General features: G+C 44.2%; 1 protein-coding gene across 4 annotated transcripts in view; it reads left to right on the forward strand.

Annotated features, from left to right (window-relative positions):
- The window catches only part of schip1 (schwannomin interacting protein 1), a 233451-nt gene that overhangs the window by 165271 nt on the left and 48516 nt on the right, over positions 1-19664 (forward strand). The window contains exon 1 of one of the 4 annotated variants that reach the window (XM_037083824.1): positions 6431-6463. The exons of 2 other annotated variants lie outside the window; for them this stretch is intronic. In XM_037083824.1, coding sequence (XP_036939719.1) covers positions 6446-6463 — 18 coding nt within the window. In that variant the 5' untranslated portion in view covers positions 6431-6445. Of the gene's footprint in view, positions 1-6430; positions 6464-18983; positions 19573-19664 lie in introns of those variants that run through there. One more of the 4 variants, XM_037083843.1, reaches the window with a different exon arrangement.

Genomic DNA, 19664 nt, shown 5'->3' on the forward strand with positions numbered 1-19664 from the left:
TTTTTCTTCCACCCCACGTTACACTACACATGAGCATGCAGACAGATACGTATACCAGCATTCTCAGCTCTTTGGTGCCAAAACAATGCTGTTGCTCACATCTGGATGTTCGCTCACACCGGTAGAACCGAGATCTCCTTCCTCAAGATCACCTTCACTGCTGCTTTAGCTCATTTCTCGTCAGTCTATAGGGTGGGAAAACATGTGTCAATATCAAATACACCTGAAGACGACAGACATTTGTGAGCTCCCAGAGATTTTGCCTGTTCATACCTACGCAGTTACACCTCTAAGTCTTTCAGGCTTCATGAGCGATTGCAGCCAATGGAGCAAATGATTCAGAGGGATTACATTTTGGCAACACAGACTTACAGGATTTTTGCACTCACGAAATGAAGTACCTTGATTTTTCAAGTGTTAAATTCGCCGGATAAGCCAAAAACCTGGCATTCCCAAGTTGTTATTTATCGACAAATCTTTTCTGTTGAATATCCAAGAAATGTCTTGTCTCATTATCACGTACTGTGCTAGTAAATAAGCTTAGTAATAGTGTTTGATTTAAAATTCAAGCCTGATTTCTTTTTAGCTGAAAGACCTGTGGTGTGAGATTTAAATACAGTCCAGATTCATGTCAACGCTAATTATTATGGAGCCAAGATCTTCCTCCTTTTCAGTGTTTTGGTTCATTTTGTAAAATGGAAAATGACACAAATTTCAGGGAGGGGTTCTGTGAAAAATGAGACCTTCCCCGCCTCTCTCGGTTGCCTTTACAAGCCTATGGACTATTTGTTTAAATTGTTTAAAGCTGCTGGACTGTGGATGTCTCTGTGACGGACTAGGTCGGATTTTCCACAACAGACTAAATGACGGTGTCAAGAGCCTCGTGTCGGCAACTCGCTTCGCTTCGCTAAGAAAGAGAAACAGCTGATAACGGCGGTTAAGAAATGGAGTCTGCTAACATAATTATTTGTTGTGACCAACTCTGATTGAGTTCGAAAAAGGGACGAAAAGAAAATGTATGGTGTGAGGCTAAAGTGTTCTGTCAGACTTGTTGTCTCTTGGGGGGGTTATGGGCAGTGATCAGAGATTCCCTGGTCCTGTTGTGAACAGAGATTTCCAAAGATCTAGGTCAAAGGTCATCAGGAGCCATTGGGTGCACCTGTGATGTTGCAATCAGTCAGCTGGGAGTCTGTGTGAGGGGGGTTGTAGTTCCCCACTGTAGTCAACACCATCAGTTGGCTTTCTGTGTCTCCTGTTTGAGTGAAAATCTCCACTGAGTGTGTTTGAGATATTTTGGCCAGTTTCCACACATTTTGCCCCCCCCCCCTCCCTTTCATCCAGTGACTTCCCACTTCACCTTCGAGTTTTTGGCTCCAATCCTTTTCTCCATCTATCATTTTGATAGTATCAGTGGGTGGCCGTGTGTTTTATTCCCATCCGCTACTTTTTAGACACCGAGGGACCAATTTCATTTGACCCTTTTTTTTGTGATTTGCGCTGTGTTTTGTTAGTTTACCCAACCTGTGAGCCCTGTCCTTCAAGGTTTTTCTTTTTTGGGGAAAGCGTAACGCAACGTAACGTAATCGGCTTCCAGCAAAACACAGACGTTCTACGGAGCCCCTTTAAGTAAAGAAGTAAAAATGAAACCTCATATGGTTAACATGTTGTACTACCACATCATGTGCAAGTGCCGTCATCAATTCACGTGTTAATTATAACAACAAAAAAAAGACATACTACAATCACAGCCATGTTTAAAGCAAAATTGAAACACTGGCTTTTCGACAACGTGCCCCTGTAAACACAGTTGTGCAGGCAGGGTTTGTATGTAGCTCCTCTAATGGAACAGTTTTCTGTCTAACAGGAAGTGTGTGCTGAAAATGTTCCCCATAGTGATGTAAGCATTAGGGACCACAATGGAAACAAGTCCGCTGTGCTACTTGTGTTATCCTTGACGCTCTTTAATAATGTATGTACTTTGGTGTTGCAACCATGAAATGTTTTAAAAGTGAACTGAACAACACTTAGAAAATAAATATAATATTTCATATGTCGATGTGAAATAAGAGGAATTTAGGGCACCACTGGTTCTAGTAGTGAAAGTACAATTCTTTTCTTCTTTTTTTTTAATCACAGTGAATCTACAAAAACCTAACACATTTTAAGAAAGAGAAAAAAAAATACACAGAGATGAAAACAAAACAGGGTCATCATTAGCATCATTATCACATCAAGGAGGGCATTAAAACTGTGCTCACACATACAACTACATGCAGGCATATATCCACACGCACCCACATGTACCTTGTATATATAGATATATGAATACTCCCACACATAGAAGTTACATAGTACATAGATTTTTTTTTTGCCATAGACGATGTTTGAGAATATACATATAATATACATATACATAGAAAATAAAAAAAATATATACTTATACATATACATATATACACATGTATATAGCCTATGTGTTTTAATTTTTATCTTTTATTTTTTATTTTTTGAAGGTACAGGCATGATTCTGTAAAACAACAAGGTGACTCCAACTGTGCATTTTGGCAAGAACCATCCAATCACAGGGCTTAAGATTCTAAACTTCCAATGATGAAGCATTTTGAATTTTATCAACAGCTGCGAATCCCACTTCTGAATTTCTTCTTCAACATAGCAGCAGCAGCCAAAACGAAGTTGAATAAGACATGTTTTTTTTAACTAAAGGCAAAATTATTAAACTGATGATCTGTAACATAAACCCGCATGATCGTTTAATCACCCAGGACACTTTCATGCGGAGGAACATATCATTAAAAGGGTCACGCTGTGATAGTTTCCTCGTACTCCCAGCCCTTACTGTACTGTAAATGCATGCATGTAAGTGCACACATGTGCACTTTCTCTGTTGTCCCTGGAAACGCCACACACATACAAACACAAGTATGCATAAACATTTCATTTATTGCAGCTCCAGGTTCCATTAAGAGTGTCAGGCTGAGGTCAGCAGATCACGCCAGTCGTGTTCTCAGTCTAATCACAGTCTGATGAAAATCCATAATCTGGACTTTCTCACCGCTGTAAATTAGTTAGTTACACACTAATATTTCCCAGGAGCACCACCCATCCAGATAAAATGCGGAGATGTTCCTCCTCACTGTTTTTCATCTTCCAGTACGCAAGTGTATGTGCGTGTGTGCGTGTGTGCGTGCGTGCGTGCGTGCGTGCGTGTGGTGTGTGTGTGAGTCCCATTTCCTTCTCCTGTTTTTGTCTTCTCCAGATTACTCACCTGGTTTCCCATCCCAGGAGAGTGTGTGTTAGACAAACACTTGAAGTCACAGAAGTGTGTGTGCACACGTGTGTTTGAAAGCGATATATTTAATTCCCTCGTGTGCCGCGTGTGCCGTTAAGTCCACATCCGTGTGTCCCTCGTATCTTACGCAGCATAAAGCAGGCCTCATCCATTCCTAATTAGTGTGTGATCGATGGCCGGTTGTTGTGATGCTGAGCGTGGGGAGCGGTGTCGGAGCGGGGGAACAGTGACATTTCAGCGGACAGGGATTACTCTGCTGACCTTATTGTTGTGATTAGAATTCAGCCCCCGCTCTCCCGGAGATGACCTCACCTTGTTCACACCGCGCCGGGATGCTGGAGGTTGCTCAGAGCTCGTTCCTCACCTCCTCCACCCTCCTCTCTGCCTCTCTCCAATTTCCTCACACGTAACCTCTGCAAGCGTATTTCTTTTCCAATGTTGTCTTTTTTTTTTCTTTTTTTTTCGCGTTCTCAACCTCTTTCTATTTTCTACAAGCACGCCTGCATCTCGCTATTAAATCACAACCACATCCATCGTCGCATGTTTACCGAACCTATATTTCCCCGCTCTCGCTCTCGCTGTCATCTCAAGATTATGTATCACAAGATTTGCAACTTCTGTTGTGGCTTTCTTTTTGCTTTTGTGTGTGTCTGTGTGTGTCTTTGTGCAGAAACACACTCACACACACACACACCTTTTTGAGGTTACTAAATACTAGAGAGAACATGGGCGTAAAGCAATATCTGTGACGTCTCTTCGTGAATGCTCTCAGCGTGCTGTGTTATTTTCTTACCATCTTCTTTAGTTAACTCTGATGTGATTTGAGTAATCTCTGAGCACACAGAGATTATGCACAAGTACACCAACATCACTCCTCGGTGTTGTTCATCTTCTAGTGTCCCACAAGAGTTGCAAATACAGAAGAAGTGCAAGATTAAAAAAAGTGATGAAGAAAGGGACAAACAATCCATACTTTCTGAAAAGTTGCTGCATATTTTCTCATTTATTAAACATCTTTTTTTCCTTGTTGCTCCCTCTTTCTCTAACAGTAGTGGTTGCAGACTCTGACGTCTGGAAGAGGCAGGAAGATAAAGAAAAAATAGAGCATCATAGTCTGATAAAGATGAAGAAAAAGTCCTCCATCAACCCGTCCAATAGGCCGTATATGAATATCACACAAATCAAATTCTGATCACTGTTACTGTGTTGGTTAGCAGCCGAAATCTCATAAGAGGATATCTGAAAGCCAGTGCAACTTGCGTGTGACTCAAGACTAAGTGCGGCGACAGAGACAGATAGGGTAAGTGAAAAATTCTGTGTTTTTGTAATGTGGGCGAGCTAAAACCAAAATAGCCAGTGAGGCTTGTCTGAACGACTGAGCTAAAGATTAATGGGTGTGTCGTAAACAACTACTTTTAAAGCCCCACATAGTCATCCATCCGAGGGCAGTAATGTCTGTTCTCTCCGCAGCTTCTGATTGAAAAAGGTGCCGTGCCAAAGTGCAGAGCCAACACACACACGGTGATTCATTGTGCTCGCTTTGACTAAATCACGCTCAAACATCTCCAGGCGGCCGCAGGATAACCCCACTTCTGTGCTTCATACTATTTATTTTAACCTTTTAATTCTCTCATTCTATTTTCATACAAATTAAGTAGAGTGCGCGGCTGTTGGGATGGGACTTTAAATGATCCCTCGATCCATCAGTCAATCAAACTTTATATGTACAACACTTCTCATACAGGAAAGTAAGACAGAGTGCTTTACGCTATGAGAATAAAATCAAAACTCCCATCTCATCCCCCACACATGGAGCTAAGGTAGCACTATCTTGAGTAAAACACATGAACAAAACACCATCATTAATGAAAGACAATAAAGAAAATATCCACAGTGGGGTGAAAATGTCACAAATGACAACACAGGCCCATGTTCAGTTTAAGAAGTCAGCTCACTTGCTTTTGGCTGCAAAATGTATGTTCATTTTCCTCTCTTAACATGCAGAACACCAAAATCCAGTTTGGATTTGAAAATGCCCTGAATCCAGTTTGTTGGATTTAGGGGAATCTTGGCATAATGAAATATAATTCATATAATATTCATAATCATGTTTTCATTAGAGTCTAATCACCTTAAGACCAAGAGCGGTTCGCACTACATTAAAATGAGCTTTTTATAGCTACAGAGGGAGCGGGTCCTCTTCTTCCACCATGTTTCTATGGAAGCCCAGTGTGGACAAACCAAACGCTGGCTCTAGTTTGTCAGTATTGATATTTATCTATACTTCTAAACTTCTTACACAACACCAACATGGAGAGGGCACTGTAGCTTCTCCTGCACACTTGGAAGGGTTAGAGGGTTCAGTTGGTCGCATTCTGCAACCTCACCAGCAGATGCCAATAAATCCCCACACACCCGTCTTTTGGAACAAACATCAAGAAAAACGCCTGAAGAAAATGCTAGAGCTATCATTCATTCTAATTGCTGATTGCTAATTTTCCAGTCCAATCCAATTCAAAATTCCAATTAAAAACGGTGCCAGTCAAACCTTGAATGAATGAAAACAATGTGGAAAACATGATGGAAATATGGTGTTCGTGTTTGTTATCACATTAAGCTTCAGCCAGGCATAATAACGTTTGATATTTCAACATTTTTTATTTTATTTTTTTTTTATTTCTGCTGTTCCCACTGATTTTTCCGTGTGCACAATTTGGAAACGCGCATGAGAACAGGTGAATGGGAAATGTGGCAAGCTGAGAGGATAATCATCTATCATTACTAGCTTAGATTTATATTCCACTCTCCCGAAAACCTTTTGCACTGATTGTGTTGAATGCAGATGAAAAAAACATAACAGGCACTTGGACACAACCAATCAGAACAGCCCCCCCCCCCTTCACAAACACGCGCTGTATCAGCCTCTCTGTGTATTTGTGCACACGAGCGGCTCATTGCTATTTCATTCTGATTGCGTGTCCACTCATGCCGAGTCATGGATACTCCTCTGAGGGGCACATAGCTGTTTGAATGGCATCGCAGGCCTGTCATCATTTTCACCGCCGAATCCCTGGGTGACTGGCACGCATATCTGGGATTTGGCCCGCGGTGGCACGGTAACTGCGGGGGCGTATAATGGAGCGCCAGCCGCAGGTGAGGGTTTTTTTTTTTTTTTTTTTTTTGTGGATTTAGTCGCAGCGCTTTGGTTCCGCTGGAGGGGAGGGAGTCAGCTGGTGGTGGGAAGAAATGCAAACCTGTCACACCTGTTTGAAGTCCGCTCTGCTTATCAGAGAGTTTTTCCAGCTCACAGAACACAGCCGGCCTGTCACTATGCAGGAGAGAGGAGAGGAGAGGAGAGGAGAGGAGAGGAGAGGTCATTAGTTATGTCGCGTACACTCTGAGCAGGGAAAGGGATAATGGCGTAATGGTTACAGTGGTGAGGGAGGAGGACAGCTGTGGAGCGATGGCAGTAAAAATGGAGATGGAGTGGTGGAGGGTTGGATGGCACCGGGGGAGCATTTTTCGGGGGCGTGCGGACTCCTCTGCTGCCTCCCACTGCTGCCAGCTTAGCGATAACATGCATGAGTAGACCTCAGGTGAAAGAAGATGGGAAGATGGGGGGAGAGAGGGAGAAACGGGAGAGAGCAGGGCAAAATTGACAGATTGAAAGGAGCAAAGTGGTCTGAAAGCCTCCCACATCCTCCCTCACCCTTCCTCCCCACCGCCGCCGCTCACAGGGGGCCGGGGGGAGGCCCACTAAGGACGTTAGCGTCAATTAAAATTGCAGCATGTTTACATAAAGTGAACACAGCCCGGTGCTGTCTTTACCGCCTACCTCATCTCACCCTCCTACATAACACAAATATGGACCATAATTCAGTTTATTTACTGATGAACAAGCAGCGCTCTCAAATGTAAATTAACGTGCAGTTTATCCACAGACAGCGTCTCATAAACTCCCAGTGACCTGCCTCTTCTGTAAATTATATCTCAATCTATTTAAATGCTGTAAACGGGGAAACTCTTTTACATTACTTGCAGTTATTTTCCCGAGCTGACGAGCACTGCGTTAAATGAAGCGTGCACACACACAAACACATGCGTGCCATTCTTCTATCAGCTGCTATATTGATGTGCTGCACTGTTGTTTCGCTTCTGAATGATTCAACACCCTCCGCTGTAAGGTCCATTTGCTGTCTGATTCCTTTCGTCAGGGTGGTTTTCTCAATATTCTGCTGATGATCCCTCCCCCCATCTCTCCGCCAGGGAGCTGTGGGCTCGATGCCCTCGTGCCTATTTACCCTCTCAGCCTCTTCGGCAGCATCTCTGATGCTGCATAAAGCATCCGAGATGGCACATAGAGCCTGGAGGAGAGAGATGAAGAGAGACAGCGAATGCGGAATACAAAAGAGCAGAAAGAGAGAAGAATAGGACCGGGGAGAATGAATAAAAGACACATACAGAAGTGTTTCATTGAGAAGCTCTGATGAAGGAGGAATGTGCCAAATGAAATGGAGCACGTGAGTACTTATGAGGGAGGGGAGCTCATCGTGATGGAGGTGATAAGGCCCCCTCCAGGTGTACTCTGTGCAAAAATGGCCGAGGTGACAGCCTCCCTCTTCACTTCTACAGGCTTTTGGCAGTGCCTCTGACAGGGCATGCATCTCCGCAGGAGTGGCTGGTTACCATTATGGCTCCCTCAATGGTTCAGGCCGGATTGCCTTCTGTACATTATGGCCTTTCAGTCGAGAAAATGTTCAAGCCTCCAGAGAAAGCTTTCCTGTAGGTGCCGCTGGATGAATTTGTCTCATTTTAGAGCAACAAAACCTGCAGAGCGCTCTGGCTCGGCATCACTTCCATCACAAATATTTAAATCCTGCTGGATTTTATTCAAAGCCCCTCTCTGATTATCAGCCATGCCAATCCACCTGCCCGTTAGTTAACACAGCAGAGCGGCGTTGACCGGGCCAGAGCCGGTGGGCCTGCTATTTACCGCAGTCCCCACAGAATGGTTTCATTAACAAATGACAGATGTAATTACAGAAACCAAACCATCGTTTCATACAAACTCTGGCAATCTATTCACTGATTCTTCCATTATCCATGCTCTGTGGTCATGGATTAGCTCTAATCATCACTGTTGTATTATATAATCCACTTGAAAAAGAAGGCTATTATGATTTAAACTGCTATAATCTGATCTCATTTCCTCCACTGTCTCCTCAATTACTTCATCACTTAACTAATCTCTGAATGTGTCTTCTATCTGCACCAATACGGGGAGTGTGAGTATGCTGCTATAAAATCATACCAATTTTGAGTGAGGTGCTAAACTAATAAAAAAAGGACCATCCTAGAGAACAAAGCCAAAGACTGTGTGTGTCCTGCAACCAAACAACGTCTTGCTATCATACGTTAGAGACATCATTTGAAAGAGGGAAAACATGTTGGGTTTTTAGAGATGAGGGGAGCTGATAAATGCTATTGTGATAGGGACCATTGACCGTGCAATGATTTCTTCCAGAGTGTCTGTGACCCCCTGTTGAAAAAAAAAAAGGCTGTTAAAATGCCGAAACCTGAAAGCCCGGTGATAACAAAGATCATAATTCAACCAGTTAGAGATTACTGGACTCATAGGCGCTGAAAGAACGGCCAAAATGTTGAGTAAAAGCGCCACATAAACCACCTTGAGGAGGACGGCACTTTTTGGGAGACTAAATAACTTACAGCTAAAGGTGGAGGCTTTTCAGATTAAGAGATTAAAGTAAAGGTTGACTTTGTTGTCCCGTAGCTAGAGGGGAAATTACTTTATATTTAGAGTGTAAGATTTTGAGCATAGATCAGGCTGGAGGTCATTATTTTGATTTGTATGCAGGTGAAAACAGTTAGACATGCTGTTAGCTCAAAGGACACAGACGGCACTCCACCGAGACATTTCAATCTAACCTCCACCAAGTGCAGCTCTCGTTTCAGCATGACAAACACACCACTTAAGGAGATGATACTGAAGTCCAGTCAGGAATATTATAGAAGAACATTTCCAGGAGTCGTCCACATCACAATTTACTCAGATTGGATGCTGTGGAGCCCAGTTATCTGCCTGAATGCAGAAGCTGCTCAGCAGCAGACTGCTCGCGATTGTACACAGCTATAACCGTTTCAAAGCGAAGACACAGCAAATAAGGGGAAGTCTAAGTTTTACAGAGTGTACACAGAGGATTGACACTCAAAAACAGATTTTAATCTGAAATGTTGAGGAAGTCTTTGATAGTGACACAGCCTTTCATCGCCACTTTAATTGGTGCAATTTAGAGTTACAACATGGGACTAAATTACTTTGATAACAATGATAACCTTTGAAATGTGTATTTTGGTATATATTGTCGCATAGTGTAAATTTGTGTCTGTATATGTATGTGTTTGTGTTGTAGATGTTTTAATTATATTATATATGATTGAGGGCAGGTCCTTACAATGATTGACAGATAAATAGATAGATAGATAGATAGATAGATAGATAGATAGATAGATAGATAGATAGATAGATAGATAGATAGATAGATAGATTCCGACTGAGTTCTTAAAGAGAGCAGATGCAACCAAATTCCAGGTGACATGGTACAAAGAGCGAGAGAGACCAGGCAGGGTGGATGTTAGGGCTTTTTTTCCCGGGAGATACCAAAAGTCGACTTATTTTAACTCACACAGGTTTTTGTTTCCAAGACCTAACCAGGTAGTAATGTTAGCATGTCCCCACATGCGCCTGCAGTTTGGTTAGGTTTACGGCAAGAAAACTATTCCTTAAGGTTTCGGAAAACATTGCCGTTTGCTGCCATGATGATTACTACAGCCACTAGAGGTCGCCACCAAACAAGAAACGTAATTATGGATCCTAATGCGCCGCTTTCAGAGTAGACCTATATATATTTCTGATGAAGAGGGGCTTTTACAATGCATAAGCCTAGCCAAGCATGTTCGTTTCAGTTGCCAGGATGACCATCACCTGAATATGTATGACTACTAAGGTCTGCTCTCCGAAGACTGCTAGCTGAGTATAGTCACCACTGTTCTGCTGCTGCTCGCTCCTTCTCTCCTGCCATCTCTGCGATGATGAGTTATGAGCCCATGTCTCAGTGTGTTACATTGGTATCTCACACCTGGCCATTCCAGGAGGGATCAATAATTGATATAGACAGCGTGCCACCACCTGCCAGGGTCCCCAAGGCTTCACATGTATTACCAGAACACACAGGCACACACACACGTGTCTTTTGCTACTCTTAACAAACTATACAACACCAGCTCAGGTATAAAATGGAGTTGTCACTCGGTCACATCACAGCCGATCATGTGTCAGATTGTGCTTAACCTCGACACCGCTGTGGCGACCTGGTGGACTTCATGGCTGCCTCGAGGTCAAACCTTGCAAGCTGCTCTGAAACCTGCACACCACTCTACCTTTTCCATGCCCTATTTTCTCACAACCTAATAGGTGGAATCTTTCTACAGAAGTGTGTGTGCACGGCGGAAAAAGGATTTGCTCCGAGAGTAGAGAGAACAATCACCTCCTTTTCATATCAACCATCAAACACTTTCCTCTCTTTTTTTTTTTCTATCTCATCCGGCCCCCTTCTTCTTTAATTTACTCCTTAAATCAACCCCCCCCTTTCCCCTCCAATCTCAGAGAGTTTAGTCATTTATGGGAGAAGGTGGAAAACAGCAGGTGCGAGGCCTGCACAAAACACCAGAGAAGTGATCCAATTTGGTGTGGGCAGTAAATTGTGTGGACATCTGCGCACCGCGAGGCTTGGAGCCGAGCACAGGGGCAGGGTGGATGCATATCTCTGCCTGGCTGTACTGCTGACAGGGCACAGAGACAGCCGTGGAGGGGTGCCAGGCAGGCGGCAGAGAAAGAGAGAGCGAGCGAGAGAGAGAGAGAGAGAGAGCGAGGGAGGCCGGGGATTGGGACCTGACACACTCTCAGAGTCACCGTCTCTATATCTGACTCTTTAACCAGCGTGGATGTTTTTTTCTGCCGCGTTGCAGAAAGAGCAAGAGGGGAGGGTAACCAGAGAAAAAAGGAAGCGGGAGGAGGAGTGTGACCTAAAATTCAGTTTGTGAGCGAGGTTCTGAAAATTAATGGAAAAGTGATAAAAAAAAAAAAAATCGCCTCACCATGGCAATGATGGAAACCTTTAGATACCTGTGATTCATGAAGGTAGACTTCAGTGGCTGTTACTGTCAAATAAACTCCACATACAACTGTGGCTGTAACATAATGACTTCCTTTAACAGCAGCAACCACAGCCATGACTAGTGTAACGGCGCACAGTTCTGCACCTGAATCCGTCCTCAGCCCCACAGGACGCCTCTCTAGGCCGGGCTAATTGAACAGATTACAAACCTTCCCTTCTTTCCCTCTAATTAGCATTAGTGTGCCGTGGACCAAATGGGTCTAGACTGGGTCTCGGCCCTCCACTCTTGCAGGTGATTAAGATCTCCTTCCATCGCCGTGACTCTGGTCATAACTCCATTAACGACTCGGCTGGCTTCGCCCAACTCTGCTGGTTCTAGTCTCCCCGGGGAGCGAGGTCGGGTTTGAATTAAGCTTCCCCGCAGCGCAAAGATTGAAGATTGAATAGAAGTCTCGCAGGAAATGCTTCTGCTTTTGTTATTCAGATGCTTTCCAGGCCGTATTGGTTTGGATTAATCGCAATTGTCATCACGATCATCCCCTTGTTCGTGTCGGTAGCCTTCTAAACTATCATTTTCATCAGCCGGGGCATGGCTGTAATCACTCTGATTTCTGCGGTGATTGTCAACATTATCATTAGCAGCACTTTCCTCCAGCTCAACTTCTTCATCACTGTAATACTCTTCCTCCACCCCCACTGTTATTCCATCGCCTCCCCCTTCATCACATTTATCGCTGTTTGTTTTTCCGCCCTCACTTTCTTTACGGTTATGGCCATATGCACATATTGTGCTTCTTTCCTGTAATTGCTAGTTTGGATTCAAGGCTACTTGATGGAGGCTTAGCTGTGTGCAGCGCTTGCTACCACTGAACGACCCATTTTAGCCTCTGTAAACCAACCTGGATTAAATAAATTTGGGAAGTCTGAGTCCTGTGGATGTACAGTGCGCCCGACGTGCTCCCCATGTTAAATTAATCTAATAGCCGCCTTGCGCCGGCATGTACGTCGGGACAAGATGTTGCTCTCACAATTCATTTCACACTTGGTTAGCAGGTGAAATTGTTGGCTGGATATACAGTATGGAAGGGAAGATCAATATATTACAGCCAGGTATTAGTGCTGCAATCCAATACACGCGCCGGGCTTCGACTGATTGCGTAAACGCAATTACAAACACATGATACAAAGCTGCACGTTTATGCTTCACAGCGTGTGAACTCTATATCAGAGCTAAATATGCACACACGTGCTGGCTGATTTGTACACACACATGCATATAGTAGCTGCAGCCTGAAATTCACACACACACACACACACACACACACACTTCTCTTTGTTCCGCTCCTCTTCACTCACACAGTGATTTGAATGGAGTAAATCATCATGGTGTTTAGGAAGGAGATTGATGGCTGGTCTCAATGGTTTTGGCCACCCTTTCTATTTAGAGCGACAGGTCAGTCAGCCAGTTAAGGATCCGACCTCTATTGTGGCCATCTGACATCTCTATTCATCATCTCACAGTCTGCATCCTGCTGCTGCTGCTGCTGCTGCTGCTGCTGCTGTCTCAAGGCACCGGCTGCTCCTGCCTGGCTCTTTGTGTACAAGTTGCAGCAAATGTCAGGAAGGAGACCATATGTATGCCGTAACATTTATACTGTGATGTATCTCTTCTCACACGGTTCCTTCCTGGGTAGATCAGGTCATTGTGGGAAATGTTGCAGGACTACTTTATGGCAATATCGAATTTTATGATTTTCTACATCTGTGTTGAAGTTCTTTTTATTAGTCAGGCACTTAACCTGTATACGATTTCCCCTCATATAAGGCTGGCACAAATATTTAGTCCTGAATAGACATGAACCTAAAGAGTTAGGACAAGATCACAGCAATGATCTGAAGCCAGGCAACCCGTAGTCTTCAGTGGATTGAATATCAGGTTGGCAAATAAAGCCAGAGAAGCACACTGTCCGTAAAGCTCATCCTGACTTCACCACAGGCTTGGATGCATGTGCCCCAAACTGCACTACCCCGACATGACCGACAGGAAAATGATGTACAGCAAGTCAGGACTGTACAGAGAGATAAGATGATATTCATGTCAAGCTAAGATTTAATAACGGTGCCTCAGTAGTTCAATTGGTAGAGCTTTCAACTCAGCAGATTCAAATCTGACCTGTAGCCCTTTACTGCATTTCATCCCCCTCTCCTTCCACTATCCCGTTACCTGTCTCTCTTCAGCTAGACTATCAAATAACGCCAAAGTTTTGTAGATAAGTATAACCAGGTCATAACCAGTCAGTACGTTTTTTGTATGTAGCATCATCTCTCCTTAATTACAACCAAGTCTGTTTGGATTTCTTTTCTTCCCTTATTGACGCAAAACTTATAGGTCTTACAATACATATATTTGTCCATACTTGGCCCATATAGCGTAAAAAACACTTTATGTGTTTTTATTTTCTGAAGTAGCAATCATATTATTATATACCTCAAATGAGCAGGACCAGTGTGTGGCAGTTTTACCACTTGAGTGCTTTTCTTTATGGTGGTTTTCATTATCTTTAAGGGGGGAAATTGGTTGATTTTCTTAAAATTGGAATAATTATTTTTAACATACAGCATCTGTGTGGAAATAAAGGCTGTGTCAACAAAACACAAAGGTTTATTTGCTCTATTAGTAAAAACAGACGTTCCTGTTTGGTTATTTCCTCAATAAACAGTCAGAATCTCTCCAGAGAATTGATTATCTATTATAATCTATTATATATTACAAATGTATGACAATCTAACTTCATGTACACCATATTTCATCCTTGTCACCCACTCCTCTGTGCACGTATCAGCAAGGATATTAATGTATTTTTCATGGCAGCTAAAAGGTTTAAACCCTAGTTAACATAAGCATTAGACTACAACTATAACCAGACTGATATTAGTAGTAAAATGTGGTGAAATCACATCTACAGACTGGCTTCTAGGTGGCTTCAGCAGGTTTTGTAGTCTGTGATTGAACTCCTTTATACAGACAAGACAGAACAAGAGAGACACGGAAAAACACCATAGGTGTTTTTCAGACAGCAAAAGGTTTGTAAATGTTTACAGTTTTCCATTTACTCTAACATGTAGGCATCACTTTCGTACGGTCGAGTACATCGGTCTCTTCTTGGCATTAGGTGATAGATAAGGAGGTGTCATTGTCAGTGTCAAGTGATACAAGGGGAATACATTAAAAAGGCTCTCGGCGGTGGAGAATAAAGATTTCTCTCATGCACCGTTGAAGGAAATGCCAGGATTGGGTCTTCTGTATCTGAAAAAGACATGACAGGGTGAGAGACCTGGCTGTTGAGTCCACTGTCCGTCCTCTCGCGGCCCCCCCTCATGTCTCTCATAACCAGTCAGTACGTTTCCCCTCTGCAGCGCTGGCCTTGTACCACAGTCATGTTTCTGACGCTTCATTTTCTGTCGTCTGGTTTTCTGGCCCCGGTCTTATTTCAAGGTGAACTCTCCCCCTCGGCCCCTGAGAAGAGAGAGGGAGCGAGAGAGGGAGGAGGAAAAGTGGAATCCTCCAAGGTCACTTTCGGTGTCTCTCCGTTAGAGTTGGTGAGTTCCTGACAAGGCGGAGACAGTTTCAATTTCTCACCGACTGTCAGGAGCTCCCTGTTTTTTAAACGCCTCTGAGACAGATATAAGCAGAGGAAGACGTTGCCCGACTTTTACCGTATTATCTGAGGGGCATTCTTTTCTCCGGCCTTATCTCTCTGTCAGAAATGGGCCTTCAGTGATTCTTGCCAGATAGCTGCTGCTGCTGCTGCTGCTGCCGCTATGGATGCGGATGGACTGTTCAGCAGGCAGATACAGCAAAGCTTCCCCAGATACTGTAAATCTAGACCTGGCTGTTTTTCCACATGTTCCTGCCCCTCTGTAATTGGTAAATCCCGCTGACTGGCAGTTTGACAGAGTTCGGGGGGGGGAGACGATGGAAAGATTGTTCCGATGCACCTTCAGTGTTGCACGTTGAACTTTCCTTGACCTACGTCTTCGATCAAAAGCACAGCCAGAGTCGTCTGTCTTCTTCCAGGTGTCAATGGGAGGGCTTTGATGTGACTTATGGACATCTTCATCTGGCCGCACCGACTTCCAGCCTGTTGTTGCTTTTATTGTTTGGCGAAACAACTCACCGAGGGGAAGGATGCCACGTCAGAACTGGTTTTAGAGGCTCTGACGCTGAAGGGAAATGGGAACTTCAAAGAGAACAAACTATGCGACGAGCTCATGATAACTTCATTTCCTGCATGGTCCTCGCCGTCACTTAGCAGCTTATCGTTCTTAGAGGCATTTCGGTTAATTTTTACAACCCTTTCGCTTTTCTTCGCTATGACCGATTAATGTTTGGGCACTTGGGGAGTAAAAAAAAAAAAAAAAAAAAAAGCAGAGGGGAGGAGTGGAGCGCCTGATAAGAGAGTTGAAAGCAGCGGCGGGGAATGGCGTGGAAGCAATAGGCTGTACTCCCGCTGACTCCTCTTCGGGGAGATCCCCCACGAGTGCCGTCCTCGCCGTAGTGTGAGGAGAGGCTCAGCCAGGGGTCTTTGAAGTACTGCTCTGTTATGACATGGATGAACTCATTTGTGCTGCTTTTTATACGATCAACGCACCACGGCTGAAGACGGCACCCTTTAAAACAACCACTAACAGTTTGGAGACTCCTCAAACATCGCCAGAGTACAACGCGCCGCTTTTTGATACTCCCCTCTCAAGGCGTGCAAATCCGGTTCCTAATCACGACACTTGTTTAACAAAATGCTTCGGGGTGCGTTTTCACCCCGTCTCTTCTGCGGATGAGGATTGGTTTATCACTGACATTTAGCTTGATCTCCATTTTGGAATATGTAAATTGCCAGCTGTTGCGGGAGGAAACAGAATGCGACATGAAGATGTCATGCCATGTTGCTGTTAACCCCTCTTCAGCTCTGACACCGCAGCTGCCATCTGCGTGTGCGTGTGGCAACTCGCATGTTGGACTACAGTTTTTTTCATCTGGCAAGATGAGAGCAGCTCAACATGGAGAAAAAAAGAAAAAAAAAGCAAGCGACAATTTACAAATTGTTAGCGAAAAAAATCTGCAGTCTATTTGATCAACCTGAGGTCGTGTTCTAGCTTCTTTTTGTTCCGCCGTGCAGAAACCAAAAGATACTGAATGAAACCAGCATTTATGACAAAGTGAAAGCAGCAAATTCTCCCCGGAGCCAGCTATTTTTAGGGGGATTATCGCTTGAAAATGTTGAATATTAACTGATTAATATCCTGCCAGCTTTACTACAGTTCAGTATTAAAAACAAAATACGTAACATCTGAGCATTAAAAAGGGTCAAAAATGTCCAGACATTTGTTAACGAGGTGACAGTGGGTTTCATTTGAAAGTCTGTCCCTCAAACTTTCTGCGAAGCGCCAGATGAATCTTTAGAGAGTGAGGAAGGACGTCTGCAAACGTGACCATCCCTAATGCGAAAAAACTATTTTTAACATTATCTTGTAAAATATGTCTGCCTGAGACACTTACACATACATTCATCATCAATGGTTGTTGTTCAACAGTGAGGACAACGACCTCCGACGATCCTCAAGACATCACCGGTCGGCATCTCCTGGTCTCATTGAGAGACGGGTCCGTATGGTGATTTTCCAAGGCTGTAGTTAACGTGTTGTCGAGAGCTCTTGCACTCAAACATTAGAAGAGTGTTGACTTCAAAGGCAGGTTGTCAGTAGTGCTTCGGCTTTTGAGATTGACGGAGAGATTGTGAGCTCCTCATGCACTGCCGGGAAATCTTACCGCTCTGTTAATCTAATATAGAAGTCTCTGAGCAGTATGTGGTATTTGATGTGTAGGTGTTTGATGATCCATTTGCCCTTTGTGCTGTCGCTGACTTTACAGAGGAATGTTACATTCTTGTTCAAAAGAAAGTTATATGTTTAATATGGCACTGTGCCTCATTGTGCGCACCTTTTAATGCTGAGCCAGCCACCTGAATAATGTACCTTTTTTTTAGCAAACCATGGATATGTTGAACTTTAAATTTCTTAAGGTGCAACTTTACTTTTCTTTCTTATGGTCTGGCTAGGGTTTGGGCATAAAAACAACTTGGCACAGGATAGTACTGAGCATGTGTTGGCTGGTTCTGTCACCGCAAACTGCTGGACATTGTCCCGACATTTAATCGAAAAATATCCAGTTGTTGCCACTAACACGGCTGGAAAATGTCACGCTGTGGTCCTTAACTTTAAAGGAGATATATTCTGCTGATTTTCGGGTTCACGGATTCCGATTTTGGTAGTACTAGAATAGGTTTACACGCTTTAATGCTCAAAAAACACATCAGTTTTCTCATACTGTCTAGTACTGCTGCTCTGTATCCCCCCTCTGCCTAAAATGCTCCTGTCTCTTTAAGCCCCTCCCCCTCCCGAATTCCCTGAATATCTGCTCTGATTGGTCAGCTCACACATGCCTGAGCCTGCACTGCTCACCATGTCCTCAACTGGCTCTGTCCTGTTGTCAGCTTCACTTCCACCTTGAATATCGGCATTAAATTGTGCACATGTGGAATGCGTTCTTGCAGAGTGGCTGATTAAAGGCGGGGCTACTGACGAGGCATTTAGGGAGCAGTGTTTTCTGTGGGAGAGAGAAGCTTCTGTTGGTGCAGAGTTTTAACTTTTTAGCTTTCAAGAACTTTTTACATGGACAAGAACAAATATAACACACTGAAGGAAAGGGGGGAAAAAATGGCTCAGTAGGTCTCCGTCATGGCTTAAGGTATTGTGGTTTGGTACGTGTGACAAATTTGAAAATATCTGTGGTTGGCAGCAACTTAAAATGCCAACATTTTTATTCTGGTGACTTGGTCTTGACGCTGTCTGCTCCCCTGCGGCTCAAACCCCAAAACTGAACGCTTTCCCTCTCTGAAAGGTTTGTCTCTATTGCGGGGCTGTTGCACTGGATTGCATTCGCTGGTGCAGGTGTTCCACTGAACTGAAAGTGACAGCCCTCGCTTTTAAAGCCAAACAGCAGATATAACAACAGGATCCCCGGGCTCCCTGGGGTGGGGGGGGTGGGGACTTATTAGCCCTGGAAATATTTTCTAAATTCAGAAGCGTGTTCAATAATTCACCTAGATAGTTTGAATCCACCTCTCTCTCTCTCTCTCTCTCTCTCTCTCTCTCTCTCCTGCCACTTCTCTACCTCTCTCTGCCATTTTGCAAGGTCAGTGGGTGCAGAAGGTTGGGCTTTAGTTGTGTTCTGTCGTCGTCACTTTCTCCTCGGAGCTGCAGGCTGCGACAGAGAGCCGGCTCGTGTGGAGAGAGAGAGAAAGAGAAAGAGAGAGAGAGAGAGAGAACACAAACCTATGAGTGTGTGTGTGTGTGTGTGAGAGAGAGAGAGAGAGAAAGAGAGAGAGAGAGAGAGAGAGAGAGAGGAGCACGCTTGTGCGCTTAGAGTTTCTAGTAAGTCTTGTTTCTAGGTAATAACCGAGCTGCGGCTGCTTGTGTGGAAGCTCTGGGAAGAAAAGGGAAAAAGAAAAAAGAAAAAAACGTGCGCAAGCCCACAATATAAGAGGACGCACTTTACTCAGAGCCTTTTTATTTTCCAGCTGACGTGGGAGAGAGGGAGAGAGCGCGCAGGCTGGACTGGTGGTTGGGCATCACTCTCTCTCTCTATGTGTGTGTGTGTGAGGGAAGAAGAAGACGAGGAAGCTGGCGGTGACCTGCTGGGATTTTAAGACATCTACGTGATTCCTTCCCCTTCATCAAGACTCGCTTTTTTTTCTTTTTTTTTTTTTTGGCTCATCTGTGGACGGACTACTCACTCAGAGCGATGACTGGACTGAATCATCCGCCGGCTCTCGGTCATTTCACCAGCGAAGACAGCCTCACCAGCAGCAGCATCACCACCACCACCACCCGCCCTTAGAATATAAGGCTCCCGTGAACAAGTCAGCATCCTCACCGTTGTCCAACAGCCGGGATTTACACTTTACAATGTCTTGAGAGCGCGACGGGGAGGCGACGAAGATGATGACAGTGAGTATGCGCTCGCTTGTGACGCCGCATCCAAGGGCCACTTTTAGCTCGTTCGTGCTCCTAACGCAGGCGGTGACTTCCCGATTTATGCC

The sequence above is a fragment of the Acanthopagrus latus genome, chromosome 2 (genome assembly GCF_904848185.1).
Source record: "Acanthopagrus latus isolate v.2019 chromosome 2, fAcaLat1.1, whole genome shotgun sequence".
NCBI lineage: Eukaryota > Metazoa > Chordata > Actinopteri > Spariformes > Sparidae > Acanthopagrus > Acanthopagrus latus.